This window comes from Macaca mulatta, chromosome 5 (assembly GCF_049350105.2).
Source record: "Macaca mulatta isolate MMU2019108-1 chromosome 5, T2T-MMU8v2.0, whole genome shotgun sequence".
In the NCBI taxonomy this organism is placed as follows: Eukaryota; Metazoa; Chordata; class Mammalia; order Primates; family Cercopithecidae; genus Macaca; species Macaca mulatta.
In genome coordinates this window covers 131,886,085-131,909,536 of record NC_133410.1, presented here as the reverse complement: position 1 = coordinate 131,909,536, position 23,452 = coordinate 131,886,085, and the positions used below count along the sequence as shown (strand labels likewise).

Genomic DNA, 23,452 nt, shown 5'->3' with positions numbered 1-23,452 from the left:
AATTTTTGGTATTAATAGTGTTCATAAAGTTCTTCTAAAATAATAAGTATAGCCGGGTGCGGTGGCTCACGCCTGTAATCCCAGCACTTTGGGAGGCCGAGGCGGGCGGATCACCCGAGGTCAGGAGTTCAAGACCAGCCTGCCCAGCATGATGAAACCCTCTGTCTTTACAAAAATACAAAAATTGGCATGCGCCTGTAATCCCAGCTACTTGGAAGGCTGAGGCAGAAGAATTGCTTGAACCCAGAAGGCAGAGGTTGCAATGAGCAGAGATCGTGCCATTGCACCCCATCCTGGGCGACCGAGTAAGTCTCTGTCTCAAAATAATAATAATAAGTATAATACAAAACTAATACTTGTATAATATTTAAGTATGAATGAAACATCTTCACTATATTACCATAACTGATCTTTTAGTCTTTCCTGGCTATCTATATTTGATCTACTATTAAAGGGAAAAAAATAAATTTGTGATAAGACAGAAAAGGAGGCAGCGCCTATAGTCCCAGCTACTGGGGAGGCTGAGGCAGGAGAATGGCATGAACCTGGGGGGCAGAGCTTGCATTGAGTGGAGATTGGGCCACTGCACTCCAGCCTGGGTGACAGAGTGAGACTCCATCTCAAAAACAAAAAAAAAGAAAAAAAAGAAAGGGAGGCATTTGATGAAGTGACAAAACTTACGTATAATACAAAACTTGAATCTCTCAATTTTTCCAAACAAGCTCTTTGTCATAGGCTACCATAAGACTTTAATATATAAACTTTATCAGAAATGCCAATACCTTCATTGCTCTGTGGTTTCTGTCTTTCATCAAAGAAAGGCTTAATGAATCGTTTTCATCATTCTATTAAATGTAAAATACGAGGGGTGTCCAAAAATGTATGGCTCTATGCTGCCCAGAAAATATAAAACTCTCCTCTAAGTCAGAATACAAGTGTTCATAGGTCACATATGCTCAAACCAATTTGTATGATCAATTTTCACAGCTGTATAAGGCCAAATACATGTTATAAAGCTGAGAAAGATAAAATGAAAAAAAAAAATACATGTTGGCTTAAAATCAGAAGCAATCGCTTTAACTTCAAAATGAAAACAGGTAGGCATTTATTACTCCATGGAATCAGCAAGCCATTTCCTTTTGTATAACATTCTTCTCAGGTTATTCAGAAGCATACTATGTTATGAAATTTTAAATTTTAAATGTCTAGAGTGTAAGTTTTCTAACACATAAAATTTTTAAATAAAGTATGGATTAAAAAGTATAGTCACCTGATGACACATCATGACAACACTGGAGAAAAATGACATGCTACGGGATAAAGAATAAGGTATCTGGGGAGACAGAAAGTCCTGCCTTACTGTACTGCCTTCATTACTTACTAGTTTCTGAATCATGGCAAGCTACTTAATCTCTTTTAGTAGTAATTTTCTCATCTTCAAAATGTAAACAGAGGTACTACTTTGCAGGGTTGTTAGGAGAGCCACAGATTATGTACATAAAGCATGCTGTGCTGTGCCTGGCATAGTGTATGTGCTCAAATAAAAATGGTAATAATTGTTATTATCTTAGTATATAATAATTGTTATTATATTTCCAGGTTTTTCTGATTTCCCTTTATGTATTCAATTTTGTATTTTATTTTTTACTTCAAATATAATACCTAACAAAATAAATTTGTAATAAAATGTATAAAAGCAAATATTAATTTTCTATAGATATACCTATAAAATTCAGTATATACATGATAGTTTTGCTTGGATTACATTTTTACTTCTTTGTTTTCCATGAAGAAAATCCTTGCTGCTTACAAGAACATTTGGCTTTTCTCACTGTCTGCCAGAATACACGTTTAGGTCACGAATGTGAATGTGAAATATCAACTCATGGAAACTTGGCTGCAGAATACTGTTCTCCTTACCAATTTTGCAACTATGTAAGCAGGGCAGTCAACTATCACCAAAACACAGTCATGAATATAACTGGAAGGAAGAGAACTTTTATGAGAAATGATTCTTAATTACTTAATAGTGATTAAACTCTCAGCATTACTTCCTCAAGGCCATCAAAGTAGTTAACATGAGCTTTAATCTTAGTGTTCATTTTGCTATTCAGTAAATATATTACTGAACTACCTTCTACTAAACACATATCACCCCCAAGAAAAAACTACATGTACCTAGTGATAAAGTGAGGAGTTAAAAATAGAAAATAGTAACTTGCTCAATGAAGAACAGAGAAAACGAATTAAAAGATATACCATTTAGCTCAGCAAATTATTTGCATTTTGAATTGGCAAAATATAGCCAGCAAGTGAAAAGCTGATGCTTTCTAAAGTGATTAATATAGTTAATAAGAAGGCAGGTTTATTTCATACTAACTGCTACTATGTGTTCCAGGCACCTAAAAATACCAGTAAATATGACAAAAATCCTTGCTCAAAATAGACAAAAATGCTTCCCTTGCATTAGAGCAATGTGAGACGATAATAAACACTTTGTATAAGTAAACTATGTGGTAATAATATTCACTACACTACACTAATAAGCACTACAGAAAAAAACAGCTGAGTAGCATAAAAGGAAGTAAGGAGAATCAGAATGAGAAAACGCTTGTAGCACCTACAGTGTCAGATGATTGATATAATCTTTTCCTACAAGGCTCAGTATTATTATTGCTTCAGATAAGACAGATTTATCATATGAGTATTTCCTAGTTCTAATAATTACTAATAGCTTCCTATAAGCCATATTATAATTAGTAATAAAGGGGCAGATGGTACATATTTTCAGTTTGTCAGCCATACAGTCTATGCAGCACTATTCAACTCTCCCATTGCAGCATGAAAGCACTCACAACAGAAAATGAATGTGGCTGTGTTTCAATAAAACTTTATTTCTAAACACAGGCATAGAGCACAGCAGTTTTCCAATCTTGGCTTAGTTAAGCTAAATGCCTTAATTCTAATGTTAATTTTTCCTGGGAGTATAGAGATAAACTTATCATCTATTTCCTAGTGTTTAACTTCAATTCTAATTGTCTAACAAGCAAAGATAAAACATAAATACAACAACCCACACACATATACCACTTCAACCTCCCTCTACCCTCCCCCTTCTTCCCTCTTTTTCTTTTTCCCCTCTGTCTTTACCCAAATCACTTAGTAATATGATGCAAACATCAAAGACTGAATTCTGGTTTATAAATGCAACAGCAAAAGGACATCAAAATATTATATACACAATTCAAAGACATTAAGTCTGATACAGAATTTAAGAATAAACCTCATAAAGTTATTAAACTCAAAATGTCAGGCCTCTACTAGTCTCTAAAAAAATCATACATATTTTATTTTTTTTAAATGTGTTAAGCCCCAAAATATAGAATTAAAGAGGCTGAACTCTTAGAAATTCCCAAAATATCCTAAACATTCATAGAAATACAATTTTGCTCACCTTCTCCAAACATTAGCATTCTATTTTCTTCAACTTTCTACTTAGGTAGAATATACTACACTTTTAAAAAATCCTATTACAAATATTCTGTTTTGTTCTCTAATACAAAAAAAAAGAAGTTGCGGAATCAAGACTTTCAAAAGGCTCCAGTTTTACAACTGGCTTATCATTGTCTTTTCCATAACAAAACATACCTCTGAATAAGTCTGTCATCAAATATCTCCATGTAAACAGAAACAACATGTAACTTTTAGGCCATAAATTTTACTGGCATAATAAAAAGGTAAACATTATTACTTGGTATTAAACATAATTATTGATACAAGGCACTGGTCTGGTTTACCTGCACTGTCCCTTCTAGGAGACAGGAGTATAATCTAGCTTTTTTTTTTTTAGTACATTTTCATAATTTTAGTTATATTTAATTATGAAAATCAGATTAGAAACTGCCAATATACACATAACAAACTGATTTTTGTTGCTGAATAAATTCTCTAAAAGATTTACATGTAAAATATCTAGTTTGCCAGTCAAATTTTTATTAAGAAATCACTCTAAGAATCTTTCCAGCACTAAAATTCTACTTATTTCTGCCCCGAAACTTGGGAGTAATGATGGCAGCAGTGACCCGTCTGCAGCAGCCGCTGTGAAGATGCCGGCCGCACAGGGTTGGTGCGGCTAGAGCTGCAAGCTCCGCCAAGCCGGCAGGGCTGGCAACAGGCAGGAGCCCTGACCCCTACTGAGCTGGGAGGGCGGGGCTAACTGCAGCCGTCCAGCCGTGGCTCTGGACCCAGGCCTTCTTGGGGTCCTGGAAAGCCCTCCTGCCCCGACAGGCTCTGAAGCGCCTGCTCCTGCTCCCTGGCCACTCCCTGATTGTGGCGCAGGCTCTGGGCGGAGCAAAGTTGTGGCCAAGCCTGGGTGCTGTCACAACTCAGTTGGATGTGCTTGTGCTCAGGGACACACTGAGATGTCAGCCCCCAGCCACCTTGAACCCCTCTGGACTTTGGGCACTGGTGAGCATGGGAGGGAGGCTAAGGAGGGCTGAGGGTGGTTCGCAATAGGCCTTTGGGCACCCCTTTGCACAAAGAGCCTGGGGGCCATGAATGGCACATTCTTGGCGACAGGAGGCAGAAAGGCTCCTGGGTGGAAAGGGGCGGGTCCCTGGTGAAACCCCACCTTCAAGGCTGGGCCAGCCTGAAGCCTGGGGGCTGGACTGCCAGATCCATGTGGCGTCCTCGGCCCAGAGTGAGAACTTAGGGGGCTTTCACTGGGCCTGCCCATGGCCACCCATGGACCAATCAGCAGGGACTTTGTCCCTTCTGAGCCCATAAAATCCCCTGAACTCAGCCAGACTTGGACAGACTTCAGGACTACCAGCTGCAGAAAGGAGCTACCTATGTTGGGTCTCCTGAGAGCTGTTCTGTTGTTCAATTAAGCTCCTTTCCACTTTGCTCACCCTCCAGTTGTCCACATCCCTCACTGGTCCTGGACGTGGGACAAGAAGTCAGGACCCACCAAATGGAGGGAGTGAAAGAGCAGTAACACAAACAGGGCTGAAACACACTCCCCACCCTGACTTGCCACACTGAGCATGATGGGAAGGAGAGAAGAGTTGCAGCCCTTTGGGGAGCCCAGACCTAGGGGCTCTCTGAGGCAGGACTGTGACATCTCTTTAGGGCTCTGGTTCCTGGCTTCTCCAAGCTTCTGGGCACCACTGCGTTCCCCTCATCCAGTCACGGGTGCACACAGTGGAAGCTGTGCGTGGTACATCTGGTCCAGCCACAGCCTTACATGGAGCCAGCAACTGTTATCAGTGCCTAGAGCTGCCCACCCCATGCAGCAGCTTGTGTGCCTGGCTGTGCACAGTGGCCAGAACCTGGGCTCACTCGCCCACACAACCCTCACCGCTCCATGCCTGGCTCATCCTTGGCAGGTGTGGGATCCAGGCCAGTAGCACGAGCGGAGTGCAGCCTGCTGGGCCAAGAGGGCAGGACGAGCTCAGTGGGTGTGAGCAGTATTCAGGCAGAAGGCGCCACTGGCCACGGAGGTTTCCGGCTGGTGAAGCAACACTCCAAGCCCCTTTCTTTGCTGAGGTAGTCCTGAGCCCACTGAGGCAATAACAATGCAGGTCTGAGTAAATGGGTTGTAAAAGATAGTCAAAGGCTGGTAAAAGAGCTGAGAAGCAGGAAGCCTTACCTCCAAGTGAGAAGAAACTGTTGCTGAAATATAAAGCTGACATTTTCCTTTGTGTTCCGAATTAAACAATGTTTTTAGTGTGGTTTTCTAATGGCCAGGATTAGGGTATACCCCACATATTGTAAAATTCAACCTCTTTACTTTTACAGCTAGAAGGGTTCTGACAAATACTGGCATACCTCCAAGATACTGCAGGTTCAGTTCCAGACCACTACAATAAAGCTAATATCGCAATAAAGCTAATATCACAATAAAGCAAGTGACAAGAATTTTTAAATTTACCAATACATATAAAAGTTATGTTTACAGTATATGATAGTCTACTAAGTATGCATACCATTATGTCTGGGAGAAAAAAAAGTATACACCTTAATTTAAAAATCCTTTATTGCTAAAAATGCAAATGATTATCTAAGCCTTCAGCAAGTTATAATCTTTTTGCTGGTGGAAGGTCTTGCCTTGATGTTGATGACAGCTAACTGATCAGGGTGGTGGTTGCTGCAGGCTGGGGTGGCTGTGGCAATTTCTAAAAAAAAGACAACAATAAAGTGTGCCACATCAACTGACTCTTCCTTTCATGAAAGATATCTTTGTAGCATGTGATGTTATTTGATAGGGTAAACCACAGGAGAATTTTCTTTTTTTTTTTTTTTTGAGACGGAGTCTCGCTGTGTCTCCCAGACTGGAGTGCAGTGGCGCGATCTCGGCTTGGCTCATTGCAAGCTCCGCCTCCGGGGTTCACGCCATTCTCCTGCCTCAGCCTCCCCAGTAGCTGGGACTACAGGCGCCCGCCACCACGCCCGGCTAATTTTTTGTATTTTTAGTAGAGACGGCGTTTCACCGTGTTAGCCAGGATGGTCTCCATCTCCTGACCTCGTGACCTACCCGCCTCGGCCTCCCAAAGTGCTGGGATTACAGGCGTGAGCCACAAAGCCTGGCCAGTAGAACTTCTTTTAAAGCTGGAATCAATCCTCTCAAACCCTGCTGTTTTATCAACTAAACTTATAAAATATTCTAAATCCTTGGTTACCATTTCAACAATATTCACAGCATCTTCACCAAGAGTAGATTCCATCTCAAAAAAATCACTTTATTTGCTAAGTCATAAGAAGCAACTCCTCACCCATTCTAATTTGATCATAGGATTGCAGCAATTCAGTCCCATCTTCAGACTCCACTTCTAATTCTAGCTCTTTTGCTATATCTACCTTATCTATAGTTACTTCCTCCACTGATGTCTTGAAGCCATCAAAGTTATCCATGAGGGCTGGAATCAACTTCTAAACTCCTGCTAAAGTTGACATATTTTCACCTCCTCCCATAAATCATGAATGATCTTCATGGCATCTAGAATGGTGACTCCTTTCAAGGAGGTTTACTTTGCCCATATCCACTATTATGGCAGCAATAGCCTTACAAAATTTATTTCTTATATCATAAGACTTGAAAGTCAGTATTACTCCTTGATCCAGAGGCTGCAGAATAGATACTGTTTTAGCAGACACAAAAACATTAATTCTTGTGCATTTCCATCAGAGCCTTGGGTAACTATGTGCATTGTCAGTGAACAGTAACATCTCAAAAGGAATTTTTTTTTTCCCTCAGCAGTAGGTCTCAACAGTGAGCTTAAAATATTGAGAAAACTGTGCCGTAAACAGATGTGCTGTCAACCAGCTTTGTTGTTCCGTTGATAGAGCACAGGCAGAGTAGACTTAACAAAACTGTTCAGGACCCTAGGATTTTCAGAATGGTAAATGAGCACTGGCTTCCACATAAAGTCACCAGCTGCATTAGCCCCTAACAGAAGAGTCACCCTGTCCTTTGAAGCATGAAGCCAGGCATTAATTTCTACTCTCTAGGTATGGAAGTCCTAGATTACCATCTTCTTCTAATATAAGGCTGTTTTTTCTACATTAAAAATCTGTTGTTTAGTTAACCGCCTTCATTATCTTAGCTAGATCTTCTGTATAACTGGCTACAGTTTCTACATCAGCACTTGCTGCTTCACTTTACATTTTTATGTTACACAGACAGTTTCTTTCCTTAAACTTCATGACCCAAGTTCTGCTACCTGCCAACTTTTCTTCTGCAACTTCCTGACCTTTCTTGGCCTTCACGGAATTGAAGAGCATTAGGGCTTTGCTCTGGATTAGGCTTTGGCTTAAGAGAATGCTGTAGTTGGTTTGATCTTCTGTCCAGATCACTAAAATTTTCTCCATATCAGCAATAAGGCTGTTTTGCTTTCTTATCATTCATGTGTTCACTGAAGGAGCACTTTTAATTTCCTTCAAGAACTTTTCCTTTGCATTTACAACTTGGCTAAACATTTGGTACAAGAGGCCTAGCTTTTGGCCTCTCTCAGCTTTTGACATGCCATTCTCATGAAACTTAATCATTTCTAGCATTTGAGTAATGTGACAGATGTGAGACTCTACTTTTAATCTGAACATTTGGAAACCATTGTAGGGTTATTCTTTGGCCTAATTTCAATACTGTTGTGTCTCAGGGAGTAGGGAGGCCCCAAGAGAGGAAGAGAGACAGAAAAATGGCTGGCTGTTGGAGCAGTCAGAACACACAACATTTATTTATTAGGTTTGCTGTCTTACATGGGTGTGGTGTATGGTGTCCTAGAGCAATTACAATAATAACGTTAAATATCACTGATCACAGATCAAGATTACATATATAGTATAATGAGGAAGTTTGAAATATTACAAAAATCACCAAAATGTGAAGTGAGCATAAGCTGTTGAAAAAATGGCACCAATGGACTTGCAGGGTTACCAGAAATACTCAGTTTATAAAAAATACACTACTTGCAAACTGTAATAAAGCACAATATAACGAGGGGTCCCTGTATATGCAGTCGTGTAATCACCACTACAGCCAAGATATAGAATATCTACACCATTCCAAAAAGGTTCCCATTGCTGCTCTGTGGTGAATTTCCTCCCTCAGATCCCCAAACTGATTTCTGTCCCTGCAACCCTCACAATGTCAGTATATTGTATAGTCTTTTATATCTGACTGTTTTTACTTAGCATAATGCTTTTGAGATTTATCCATCTTTGCATATATCAATAATTTGTTCCTTTTCATGACTGAGTAGTATTTCACTGTATGGACATGTTGCAGCTTACTTATTCATTCATGTAGATAGACATTTGGGTTGTTTAGGTATTATAAATAAAATTGCTATAGACATTACAAACAGGTCTTTGCTGGACAATTTATTCATTTTTCTTGGGCAAATACCTAGGACTGAGATTGCCAGATACTATGTTAAATATATATTTAACTATATATAAGAAACTTGTTTATTTTTAAAAACGAAACAGATACTATCACTTAAATTATGAATAAAGCTACTACACTGGCTGATGATACATCATGATTTTTTTAAGAGAGAACAAACACACACCACACTTCTAAACTTGCACAATTAAACAAGGAATGCACTAGTATTGCATAAAATACATGTAAGGTGCTCATATTTGACTAAAATTAACTAGATATTATATGTAAAACACATAGCATAAACTTAATGCATACTGCATACCTAATGACTGCTAATTCTCCACTGTCCAACTTTCCTTTTTCCCAGTGCTCTCAGCTCCCCAATCCTCAACTCACATAAACCCACACTTAAATTTGAATCATTATTTGTTAAATCTGTTATAAAATGGACACACTCTCTGTCTCTGTTCAACTATTATCTCTTAAAGCAAAGTCAGTTTCATTCATTTCTTTAAGCGGCTCTTTGGATAAATGAGGGGGAGCCTCTAAACGCAGTAGAGCCTGTACTCAGGAAACATTTCAGGTGAACATCACCATCTTGTGTCAAAAAAGAGTAACTGCAATCCCAAAGTTATCAAATAGAAAACAGAGAAGTCAAAACGTATGAAGGTCCATTGTTTTCCAAATTTATTCTGATGCATGTATCAATTAAGTGTTGCAAAGCTTAAACTCTTCATGTTTTATGAATTTAATGCATTAAAATTTCAAACTAGATTGTGTATATCATAAAGGAACTGGGTTTTCTATTACAGGCCCCTTCAGATACTTTTTTGACCACACACACACACACACACACACCACACACACACACACACACACACACACACACAGAATGCCAGGAACAAAATGACACTTCATTATTGTTAATACTCTCTATGTACTTTAAAATTAGCCACCAAATTGCCCTTCTACTAATGACTTTACAACATTCAATATATAGCTCCACATTTAGGTTTTGGCTACACTGAACATTAGTTCCCAAATATGAGATTCTAGGAGCATTAACAATAGAAGACAAGAAACTTTTTCAAATTTAAAAGTGATTCAACTTTAATCATACAGTTAGATATGTCTATTCTAACTCAACATTATTTTTACATTCATTAAAAATAGTTAGAAGTATATTCATTAAAAATAGTTAGAAATATATTAAATAGAACCAAAACATTGCAGGCCAATCAGACATCTGTGAAAGAAGCAAGTATGCTGCTTAACGAGTTCTCCTTTTTCAAAGAGTAATAAATTTTAAATGAAAAAGTTAAGGTGTTCTTCAACTGTCAAGCAAGGTTTTTATTACACAACAACAGCCTTAAAGGCTGATTGCTTGCTTTTTCTCCTTTTTTTCTGAAAATCACATGGTTAATCACTTTTGCACACCTGGATAATATCTGCTTGCTTTAAGATCTGTTTGACGAAATAAATGTTACGATAACAAGAAAGTCTGGGAAGGCGGTACCTAAAAAGAAACAAAACAAACAGAAAACAAAAAACAAAAACCTCAGAAATTTGTTTGGTAAATAACATCCTTTTATATAGCATTGAGAATCTCTATTATTGTCTGTGTCTCTGTGTCACAAAAGAAGATAATTGTAGAGCTTGAACAATATGTCAAAGATTATCTAGTATATTTTTCACAGGTACAAAAACAGATGCTCAGTGAGGATAAATTATTTCAAATAATACACACTCTGTTAACAAAGCTAGCATCAGAAACTAAGAGCTCTGCAAGCGTCTGTCTGCCTTAACTCTTCCGTTGCTTGTTTCTGTTAGTTTTGAGCTTTTCTATCACACCCTGTATAAGCCACTCCAGCCCCTATCATATTTATCCTCTGTTACAGGTGTCAAATGCATTTTCCCCAAGACCCATTTCCTCAGCTACACTGTTGGCATTATGCAAAAGCTCCTCTCCAATGCTGTGCACTCTCCAAAACCTCATCCAGAAATCCTAGGGGCTATGCCCAAAGGACTAGAAGCAACAAGTTCAAAGAAGAAAAATACAAAACTCCTCATACAGTAAGTCTAATGTCACAAATTCATGAAACTGCAGCTACAAGGAGCCAAGTATTCAGAAAATTAAGTACATATTTCAGCACTGTCTTAAACTAAAAGGAAACTAAAATAGCTGGTTTTAAATATCTACAGAATTCAACCTAGATTAGTGTTGAACTCTTCACCTTAACAGTGTATATATAATAAAATCTTAGTTATGAATTTATCTGAATTTCAATGAAATTGAAATATAAGTCTGTTCACTCTTATTTTGTCTATTTCCATCAAAGAAAGCAGAAAGCATTTCTTTACCCAGATACTATTCTTAACAGGAGAATTTTACTTTCATCTGTTCTTCCTCCATAAATAATCTCAATGATCTAGTTTCCCTTTAGGAGTTCTCTTTGGTAACTCTTCAGAATATCCCCTAATTATCTCCATGTCAATTAAATGTTCCACAAGGTTCACCTAGATTGGGGATCTTGAACTAGATACTTTAAACTATCTTTTAAAAAGAAAGCTATATAAATTCTTCTTGGTATTTAAGATATATAGTGCCTTTGCTATCAATGAATAAAGAAATACATATCCCACAGTTGGTAAGTTGGGAAGATTAATCAAATCTAATAAGATGAATTTAGTAAGAACAAATTCCTCTATTCCTGTGGCCTAAAGCCTTTGTAGCCACAGCCATGGAAATAATTGGGAAATTACTTGGACTTAAAGAAAAGAATATCTGGGAATCATGTGAAAAGTAGGAGAAACTTAGAGGAGCTAATTTTGGAGGATGACTTCTATACCTGGTATATATTGTGCCTCAGTTGCTGAAACTTAAATTAACTGCACAAGCCCAAGGCGTGAAAACTATTATTTAGAAGACTTTTGAAGAAAGACCTGGGCTTTTCACCTTTGTTGTTGTTCTTGATGACTTTATTCAATAGCAATCCCAATGTGCAGCTAACAAATAAGCTAGCAAAATCCTGGAATGCATTCGTAGAAGCAAGATATTCAGAGTAGAGGCAGCAGGAGTCTCACTAAGTTCTGTACTGATCAGAACACAATCATTATATATTTGTTCGTGGATGTGACAACTTCAGAGAGAAAAGGACAAGAAAAGGAAGCGAATGCTTTAGACGGAAAAAGAATGGCATATGAAATAATCCAAAATATCAAGCCTGAAAAACAAAAGACTGGTAGTGAGATAAAGTGTAAAGATACCTAACAGCTTTAAAAAATAAAGGAACACCATATAGAAGAAGGATTAAAAACTGTTCTTTACAGATTTTGGAATAAAATCAGGTGGATGTATAGAAGGTTTGGGGAGACAAACAGCTGCTGGTTCATCAGATTAAAGAACTTCCTAAGAGTCTGACACAAAAATGAAATGATCTATTTTGTGAGTTAATAGTTCCCCATCAGTGTGGGTGAATGAGCAAAGGATGAAGAAACCATGGGTTGGGATTTTACGACAGGTGTCAATGCATCAGATGGGTCATCTAGACCATGGAGCCTTCTATGTCCTCTCTAATCTTGAAAAAACCAATTTCTTTTAGACCTTGGGTTTGACAGCAACATGTATTTTATTATGGTATTACTTTCTCTAATATTAAACCTACTTCAATTCACGTTGACAATATCAAATATTATTTACTAAACAAATATATCTGAACACAGAATCTTTCAAAATTTAGAAATCTAAGCCTGAAAATCCCAATGATGCTATATACTAAAAAGGGCATACAACTCACAACTACAAAAAGCTAATAACCAATGGAACTTTAAGATTCAGGTGCCATGAATAAATATTTACGTTACTCATGTAATAAAAATTGTAGATTTAAGGGTTTTAGGGAGTCAGTTGGAAAAAAACTAAGTATTTAGTGAAAAAAAATAAGTATTTAGTGGAAGAAAATGTATTTTAAAAAATTGAAGATTAAGAGAACTTTCAAGAGGGGATGGTGTATACTTGAAATAAGTTAATTCAGCCTCCCTACTATTTAAGTTCAGTATAATTTTTACTCATATATGATTTATAATATAATGTATCTTCAGAAAACTTATGTGTTAAACATTTTTAAACAATCTTTTAAAAAACTCTGTGGCTCATTCAACTCAAAATGAATTAAAGACAAATAAAGAGCTAAAACTGAAAAACTACTGAAAGAAGTTATAGGGAAAATGTTCCATGACACTGGCCTGGACAATAATTTTTTGAACATGACCTCAAAAGCACAGACAACAAAACAAGAAATAGACAAATGGGATTACATGATGCTAAAAGGCCTCTGCACAGCAAAGGGAAACACTCAACATAGTGAAAAGACAATCTATAAAATGAGAGAATATGTTCGTAAACCAAACCTGATAAGGTGTTAAAATCTGAAATACCAAAATTTATAAGGAACTCAACAGCAACAAATGACCTGATTAAAAAATGGGCCAAAGACCTGAATAGACATTTCTCAGAAAAGACATACAAATAGCCAACAGGTATATTTTTTAAGTGCTCAACATCACTAATCATCAGAGAAATGCCAATGAAAACCACAATAAGATACCATTTCATACCTGTTAGAATAGATATTGTCAAAAACATGAAAGATAAATGTTGGTGAGGATGTGGAGAAAAGAGACCCCTTGTACACTGTTGGCAGGAATGCAAATTGCTTCAGATACTACAGAAAATAGTGTGGAAGTTTCTAAAAAATTTAAAATAAAACTATCTTATTATCCAGCAATTCCACTATTGAGTATATATCCAAAGGAAATGAAATCAGTATGTCTAAGAGACATCTGCACTCCATGTTCACTGCAGCATTATTCACAATATCCAAGTCATGGAATCAACCTAAGTATTCATCAAAGAATAAATGGATAAAGACAATGTGGTGTGTATACAGAAGGTAATCCTATTCAACCTTTATTAAAAGGAAATCCTGTCATTTGTGACAACATGGATCAACCTGGAGGACATTATGCTAAGTGAAATAAGCCAGCCAGACAAATAAAGGCAAATAGTGCATGATCTCGCTTATGTGTAGAGTCTTAAAAAGTCGAACTTATAAAAGCAGAAAGTAGAATGGTGGTTATCAGGGTCTAGAGGTCTAAGGGAGTTGGGAAATATTGGTCAAAGGATACAAACCTTCAGTTAAACAGGAGGAATAAGTTCAAGAGGTCTATTGTACTGCATGGTGACTATCGTTAATAACAATATATTGTATACTTAAAAATTACTAAGAGAGTTGGTTTTAAGTGTCCTCATCACAAAAAAAATAAGAAGTATGTGAAGTAATGCACGTTAAATAGCTTGATTTAGCCATTCCACAATGTATACACAATTATCAAAACAACATGTTGTACTCTACAGATACAATTTTTATGTCAATTAAAATAAATAATATTTTTAAAAAAGAAAACGTGAGGCTCATAGATGAACAACAGACATCAAAGACTACTAATCTTCTAAAACCTTAAAAGGACAAATAAAGAGTCAGCAAACTTTTTCTGTAAAGGTTCAGAGTATATAATTTAGGCTTTATAGGCCGTAAGTCTGTACTGTAACTACTCTACTACAGTAGTGCAAAAGCAGTAATACACAAAACATAATCAAATTAGTGTGGCTGTGTTCTAATAAAGCTTTATTTATGGGGACTGAAAGTTGAATTTCATATAATTTTCGTATGTCACCAAAAACCACTTTTATTTTCCTAATCATTTAAATATGTAAACACTATTCTTAGACAATGGGATGTGCAAAACCATATGGTGGGTCACATTTGGCCTAAAGGCCATAGTTTGCCAACTCTTGAGATACAGAGTCTTTATCTTATGAACATTGAAATGAAGTAAGACCCATATATGCATACAAACTCTAACCAGTCTCTCTTCTCTGATCTCTCCCAAGTCTCTATCCCCAAAGTCAAAACTTGTAAGCGGCTGCCATAGAAGATAAAGAAGAATAACTGCCATAGAAGTTAAAACACTTGGAGCTTTAAAAAACAAACAAAACAAAAATCCAGCAACAACAACAAAAACACTTATGAGAGTGTTGTGTAAAGATGGTAAAGCTGAAATTGGAAAACAACCGTAGAGGACACTTTTCAGTTGTGATCTCATTATGGCTCACCAAAGACTCTTCACATCATTTTGATAAACAATGTGAAAGATTAACCGGCATCTATTCCTTAAACACTTTTGGGAAAATAAAGAATTATGATTCATTTGAACTATTAATGTCAGTTAGTCCTTGCCGCCTTTTTTTAGTTCTGACTTAGCTGAGAAGAGTAATATTAGAAGAGCAATAGTTATAACAAGGAAAAAAATAGAGAATGAACAAACATTTGTAGCCTTTCTTCTGAGGGTATTTTTGGAACACTAGTCATTTGAATATTGAAAGATACGTATATTTAGCTTTTTATTTGTGGACATTTCTAAATATTGCTAATTAACTTTTTCCCATGTCATAAACTTTCTAGAAAACTAAATTTTAAGCTGGATGCTGTGGTGCACACCTACAATCTTAGCTACTTGAGAGGCTGAGGCAGGAGATTGCTTGAGTCCAAAGGTTCAAGGCTGCACTACTTTACAATCTGTGAATAGACACTGCACTTCAGCCTGGGCAATACCGCCAGGCCTGCATCTCAAAACAAACAACAAAACCCAACTTCAATTTGCAACAATGTAAGAAAACAAAATGTTATGTCTCATTTAGCTCATTAAGCATATTTCCTCTTCCAGAAAACTGTAAGGAAAATTAATGCCAATTTACTACCTCCATGAGTCTAACACAACAATAGAAAATAATCCTGAAACCAAATTATTCAAGACTTCCACATAACTTTCACAATTCTCCTCAATTGGGCAATCTTTTCCATAGATGGCTTAAAGTAAAATTTTTGAAGTCCTTCCAATTTCCTACTACAAGAAAACTAGGTTTATGTGCTAGGAATAATGCTTATAATTTAATAGTTCTTATTAGGAGCTTGTTATATAGTAGGCATCAGTACTAACAGTACCCAAATAAACTGAATTCAAAGATATTCACAGAGTTAAAACTATTTTGAGGCATGCTTATTACCTGAGAAAGAAGACATGACCATGTTTTCCTTAAGATTCAACACAAATGTACAAAATGTCATGGACTGGATACTTCTAAAGGGGCCACACAGCAGTTGTTAACAATGAAATAAACAACATAAACTCTAAAAGTTTGGGCATTTAACTATTATTTGGGGATCAATAATAAATTAGTTGTTTGTTTCTAAACTCCCCTGATGCTAAGCAAATCCAGACCATCAGCAATCAATCTAAAGACAATGAGTCTACTTGACATCACACAATCTCGTTAATCTTCATCTGTCCTACCACATCCTGTTACTCTTACGCAAAATGAACACTAGAGGATGCAACTTCAACTTCTCTTCACTATCTAAGCAGGAGGTAGGAAAAAGCCTAGGCGACTTAGGGACATCACAAGCAATTATTTCACTCAGCCTAGTGTGCTACATCACAGCGAATGAGTCTGACATGTAAATGTGACATAGCAAGGAGTAAAATAATGAAGTTTTTGAGCTATGTGTCTCACTTTCTTTGCTGAAACACCAGAATCCCCAAGAAACTTTGGCTTTAGTCTCCCCAGAAGACATGAAACTGAAATATTGTCAAAAAGAGACACTAAATATGCACAACACATGGGTAACACAATGATATCAATTTCACTTCTGTGACAGTCCAGGATTTCTCCTTGTTTTAACATACTAACTTAAAATTATCGTAACATAGAGGTTGTGGGGTAACAGGCAACAAGATTGTAAAATATGCTAGCTAATTTAAAAGGCCAAATGCCTGGATTTAATGTAGCCAAAATTATACTATATATATATTTCTTTGACCCTACAATGGTCTTTTTAAAATCAGTTTTAGCCTCAAAACATAAAATGTACTTTAACTCTTTGTCACCTTTTTTATTCCTACTACAGTTTCCTCCAGACAATAAAGATGGTAAAAACTGTGTCTATTTCATAACAGGATGTTGTTGTTTCAATTGTCCTTAAAACTGTTTTGTTTCTACCGGCACATTCACGGCACAGTTTGAACATTATGTGCTAATTACACAAGTGTGGAAACAACTTTATAGTACTATTAAACAATATAAATAATGTTCCACAGTAGTTCTTCAGAGAAAAAGTTAACTGGAAAGGAAATAAGACTTAAAATTTTACTGCATATTCTCTTGTATTTCACAAACTTTAGAGGACTTGACAAGGACATACACTTTTGATATAGTATATATCACCTGAGTAGTAACAAAACTATAGTTTAAAAAAATTCACATTCCACATGGAGTTCTACCTGAAACAGAAATGAATTAAATATTAAACTTTTTTACAATTATCACTAAATACTGAAAGCACTTTCCCCACCATAACTACAGAATATATGCAGCACATTTAGGCAATGGTTCAAAATAAGAGGGAATCAGTGAATAAAAAGAGGGATGTGAGGAAAGTATGGATAAAAGATATATATATATATATATTTGTGTGTGGTGGGGGAGGAATATAAAGAAAGTGATTTTGTATGAGGGACCCTGTATGGTGGATTCTTGTCCTAGAGTAAAGTAACTGGGTGTTTGAGAGGGAGACGGTGTAGGACAGGTCACAAGGTTCAGACATGTCAAGGATGGTATGTGTGGGTGATAATGGGGTTTGTGAAAGGGAATTTGTGAGGAGAATTTTGAGTGTGATTTAGCTGGCTATGACTGAAGGAAAACTGTTTGTGGTAGACTTTCTAGAAAATGGTCTAGGTGTTAGAGCCAGCTTTGCTTAAGGTATTAATTTGCTAACTTACCAGAATTTTTGCTTTTCAATTCTGTGATTTATTTCTTTTGAAAGCTTCTCAGATTTGTGTAACTCTCTCCTTTAGCTTTTTTGTCAGCTCCTGTGACTTGTTTCTTCTCTGGTTCTGACTGCTGTTATGGCCTGATACTAAAGTGTTTTGCCTCAGAGGTCTACAGGAACACTGTTTCCCCCAAGTATAGCTTGATTTGATGCTCTTGGTTTTTCTTGATATATAAACTTATTTTTAGCTTTTAATATTTGACTCCTATATTGCTTAAAATAGTTTTAAGCCACCTCCATTCCTCTCTGGCCTAAAATATTTAATTGGCTATAAGTCTTTTGACTTGTAAGTTCCCTGGCCAAAGGAAATCCTACAGAAACCTAAAAAACTAATTCAGGCCATGATGGGAAATAGTGAGTTGGACATACTTCACTATGCCACCCCTGCTCTTGGAATTTAGGCCAGGTTCAAAAGGCCTTTCAAAATTATGAAAATAAAATGTTGTCCTTTCCCACAAAGAAAAAAAGAGTTCTTCTGTTTAACCAGACTTAGTCTTAGTAAAAACTTAAAAAGAAAGATCCCCTGATGATCAATTACAACCCAAAATGGAAGGACCCCTATCAGGTATTATTAAGGACCTCCACTGCTATCAAACATCAGAGGATCACTAGCTGGGTACAGCTGTCCAGGATTAAACCTGTTTCTTGTAAGTCCCTGCAGGCATAAGAGGAAGACACCATAAGTAATCCTTACAAACCTCTAGAAGACTTAAAGCTATTATTTCACAAACACACAGATAAATAATGTGATGCTGTAGGTGGGCATAGGAGCATTAAGTTTTCTCTTCCTTCTAATTATAATTTTCTTGTTTAACCTCCTAGTAAAGTTTTTATCTTCTAAAGTCAACATAAAGATGATGCTGGCACAAGGCTTCTAATTCATCTTATCTTCTGACCCAGAAAATGAAAACATCCTGCTGTTGGGCTCCTTACATCAGTATCTGGAGATTTTTACTCCTCCCATGCTAGGCAGTGCCTATGTTTATAAAATCAGCAGGAAGCACTTACAGAAGATAGACCTGTGCCCATCTGCAGCCCTTTAAGATTAAGGAGGAGTTTCTAATCTGAGGCGGGGGATGAGGTAGGAGACCAATAGGACTTGTTTTCTGGTGAAAACTCTGCTGAACAAAACAAGATCTAGTCCAGATGGGGCAAAGTGAAGAAACTGGCCAAAGCCAGCAGATGGCAATAAAAGCAATCTCTAGCGGAGCTCAATGCTCATTGGCATAAGACATTGCCACCAGAACCATGGCAGTAAACAAATATCATGGCAGCGACTCAAAGGTTACCACCCCTTTCCATGGCAGTGACCCAGAAGTTACCCTTTCATAGACTCAATTTGTGTTAACTCACCCTTTAATTTGCATGTAAATGAAAGTAGGCATAAGTGAGTATAAATACAGTTGCCAAAAGCCCATAACTTGCCAACTCTGGGTGCACTGCTTATGAGTCAGCCCTGCACTACAAGGGGCAGTACCAATCAATAAAAGATTGCTGTCTAACACCACCATCAGGCTCTTGAATTCTTTCCTGGGTGTAGCCAAGAACCCTCCTAGGCTATGCCCCAATTCTGGGGCCGGCCTGTCCTGTATCACCCTGATAGAAACATACCTTCTCCCACTTATTCAATCAAATGCTAATCTAGGTGCTACTGTGAAGGGCTTTTGCAGGATCCTCAATCAGCTGACTTCAAGGTCCAGAGATTTTTTTCTCAATAAGACTAACCTCATCAGATGAGCGCTCCAGAAGGACAGGGCTTTTCCTGGCAAAGGAAATTTGCAGTGTGACAGGGATAAAACATAATGGAGTTTTCCATTACTGTTTCTGATGGTGGAGGAGGCTGTGTGGCAAGGAATGTGGGTAGTCTCTAGGAGCTGAGAGTGGCTCCTAGCTGACATCAGGTAAGGTAATTCAGTCTTTAGTCCTCAGCCCCAATCACAAGTGAGTTGTGCCACAATCATGTGAGCTTAGAAACATGAACTCCTAATGAGAATGCACTCTAGCCAACACTGTGTTTTCGGTCTTTAGTTCAAATCCTGAGCAGACAAACTAGTCATAAGGTGCCCATCTTCTAACCTAAGAAATGTGAACTAACAAATGGGTGTGAAGCTGCTAAATTTGGGGTAATTTGTTACACAGCAAGAAAACAACAACGCAAGCACTAAACAGGGCAAGTCAGACAGCTTGATTTAGAAAAATGCAGTTAAGTTTATTGTAAGCCTTACATCCTACTTCAAGAAATATATCTAATATCGAGGACATCCAACATTAGGAAGTCAAAGAAGGTTATTATCAGATTAGGCTATAGTGACAAAAATCCTAAGACATTTTAGAGCTTATTAACCACAGGGAAACCAGGAAATAAATATCATAAAAATACAATGAATTCTTACCAGGAGAAGATTTTTGATTCAGCACCTTTATTTGTGAAACCAGAGGCAGAATTAGGTAAACTTTAAGGCTCTTTCAGCAGTTTCTACAGTCCTTGTTAAGATACAGTCTTATACTTTTTATAGACTTCAGAGATGCCTTAACACCAACCCAGTTTCTATAAATACTGAGAACTCACCTATCTTCTAATAAAATATCGCATCAGTAAGGGAATTTTTTTTTTAAGGTCCAAAGCTTTCCTTCATTTAACCAAAGGATCTTTATCACATAGCAAAATACCTAACCAAAGCAAGGTTTTCTTGCCACATAATAGTTACATTCAAAGGGGTCTTTATTAAAAATCACATTTTTTAAAACTGAAAGTATGTGTATATGTACACAGGAAGAAAGTAGCTCATGAAGTCATACGCAAGGCAATACTTCTAACAACAACAAAAAAGGGAAACTGGTTCATGCTCTGAGAGCAAATGTTTACTCAACTTAAATCCTTATAAAATATTACATATTAGATATAAATGAGGCACTTAAATTACTGAACTCCTTTATTAAATTATGACCTAGGGAAAAAGTGGTAGTAACAGTTTAAAAGGATTGGCTTTTGCTATAAAGACACATGCACACGTATGTTTATTGCGGCACTATTTACAATAGCAAAGACTTGGAATCAACCCAAATGTCCATCAGTGACAGACTGGATTAAGAAAATGTGGCACATATACACCATGGAATACTATGCAGCCATAAAAAAGGATGAGTTCGTGTCCTTTGTAGGGACATGGATGCAGCTGGAAACCATCATTCTCAGCAAACTATCGCAAGAACAGAAAACCAAACACCACATGTTCTCACTCATAGATGGGAATTGAACAATGACATCACTTGGACACAGAAAGGGGAACATCACACACCAGGGCCTATTGTGGGGAGGGGGGAGGGTGGAGGGATGGCATTGGGAGTTCTACCTGATGTAAATGATGAGTCGATGGGTGCTGATGAGTTGATGGGTGCAGCACATGTATACATATGTAACAAACCTGCATGTTCTGCACATGTACCCTAGAACTTAAAGTATAATAAAAATAAATAAATAAATAAATAAATAAAGGATTGGCTTTGCACCTATACTACTTAATTTAATGTAACAGCCTGAGTAACTTCTTTAAAAAAATAGAAGAATCCATTATTTTTATTCTAATTGCTTTAAAAACAACAATCAGGACAGTACTTCTTCAAAGTTACTGTGTTGATGGTAACTGGAGTCTAACTAGTACTTGCTAAATAGCTAGAATGTACCTTCATATAGATGAAAATGTTGAAAACTCTGGAAGAATAAATTAGATGAAACAAAGAATTCCAAAGAAATCTAAAACTTCAATTCTCTAGAGAAATATGTTATAAGTAAGATACAAGATGGGGGAGTAGATATTGAAGAGTTATGAATCACAAGAAATGGTCCTTACTGAACCATAAGAAATAAAAATGTAAATAAAAGCTTTCCTTTGTTCTCTTAATTTCCTTTAGTTTAAGATCCTTTGTAGGACAGCTCTCTGGGTGGTCTTGGAATGACCCAGTTCTCTCTTCCCCCTCATAGCTCTCAAGAATAACTGTAGCATCCTGAGACAGGGAGGGACTGGTTGGAACAGCCCAGGTTCTACTCCAGTCCTCCCCTAGAAACTCCAACACTTTAGCCCAGTGAGTCTCACATCCTCAGTGTATAAAACCCAGAACAGGGTGCCTTCCAGAGGCCCTCAGCTGCAGTGCAAGTGGGGCACATGCAGTCAAGATTCCATTCACCCTGGGCAGCTTTCCTGAATCTTGAGAGACTGGCTTGCAATGAATCCTAGGCTTCTGTTGTATCTTGCTGCCTATCTGTAAGTGGTAAACTTGCTTCGTATAACTTGTATGCAAGAATGTTCTGTCTTACCAGACTCAGACAAAATGGTACCAGTCCACAGTGAACCTGCTTCACATTCTTCAATATCCTCTAAATGAAATACCGATTAGAAAGTAATTTGACAAAAACAAAAACCTGATAAAATCAAACGAACCAGTTCTTGATTTTATAATATCCACAATGCCTTCTCTCTTACCTTGTCTATCCTATCTGGGCGGTTAGTAGCTGCCAAAATGGTCACATTCTTTAGCTGTTCAATCCCATCCATTTCTGTTAAGAGCTGAGCCAAAACACGATCAGCCACATTCCCAGCACCTAAAAAACTGATTTTGAAAATACAGTTTAAAAAATATCTTTAACCTATCTTCAAATACTATATCTATTAATTTTTAAAGGTTCTGTAGTCTATAACAAGAAAAACCATGTCTATTTTCAAATATGAAGTATGCCTTTGTGACTTTATTTACTGTATTATCATATCCCAAAACAAACTGTATTCAAATCATTTATTTTCCTCTATCATCAACCATGTTCATTTTCATTCCAAAACTAAAATATTTAAATAAATGTCAGAAATAAAAGCACTGAAAAATAAGATATAAGATTATTTAAAATAGTTCATCAAATACATAGAGAATTGTTCAATCAATGTTTATATTCTGCATGGTAAATATGTTGACAGAAATTAGGAATAAAAAACTGAGTAAGATGCAAACTCATTCCTCTCATGAAACCTAAAGTCTATGTGAAATAAAAAACTCATTACACATCCATAACAACCAGGATATTTCTCATGTTTCTTCATAAATATTAAGAATATTTTTTAAATACATCAGAAGGTAGGTAATCACCACAATCCCCATTTTTTGAGAAATAGGCAAAGAAAGCATGCAAGGTTTTTTCCATTGGTTTATGTATCAAGTTAATTACAAAGCCAGTTCTAAACACACTATCCTTTATTTTAACTTCATGTCCTTTGACCACAAAAAAATTACTAAAGTTTTTAAGAAATAAACTTGGGCCAGGCGCAGTGGCTCACGCCTGTAAACCTTTGGGAGGTCAAGGCAGGTGGGTCACTTGAGGCCAGGAGTTCAAGATCAGCCTGGCCAACATGGCCAAACCCCATCTCTACTAAAAAAAAAATTAAAAAAATTAGTCAGGTGTGGTGGCATGCACATGTAATCCCAGCTATTCAGGAGGCCGCGGCATGAGAATATCTTGAACCTGGGAGGTGGAGGTTGCAGTAGGCAGAGATCATGCCACTGCACTCCAGCCTGGGGGACAGAGTGAGATTCTGTCCCCACCCCTCCCCCAAAAAAGAAGCAAACTCAA

The 23,452-nt window shown here is 37.1% G+C and overlaps 1 protein-coding gene across 5 annotated transcripts in view; it reads right to left on the bottom strand.

Annotated features, from left to right (window-relative positions):
- Nucleotides 1-23,452, bottom strand: part of AFG2A (AFG2 AAA ATPase homolog A) — a 369,660-nt gene that overhangs the window by 204,402 nt on the left and 141,806 nt on the right. For 2 of the 5 annotated variants that reach the window (XM_001104133.5, XM_015139177.3), the window contains exon 14: nt 22,317-22,443. In XM_001104133.5, the coding sequence (XP_001104133.2) occupies nt 22,317-22,443 (127 nt within the window). Of the gene's footprint in view, nt 1-3,570; nt 6,177-9,970; nt 10,404-22,316; nt 22,444-23,452 lie in introns of those variants that run through there. The other 3 variants (XM_078002705.1, XM_078002706.1, XM_028848758.2) reach the window with 3 other exon arrangements.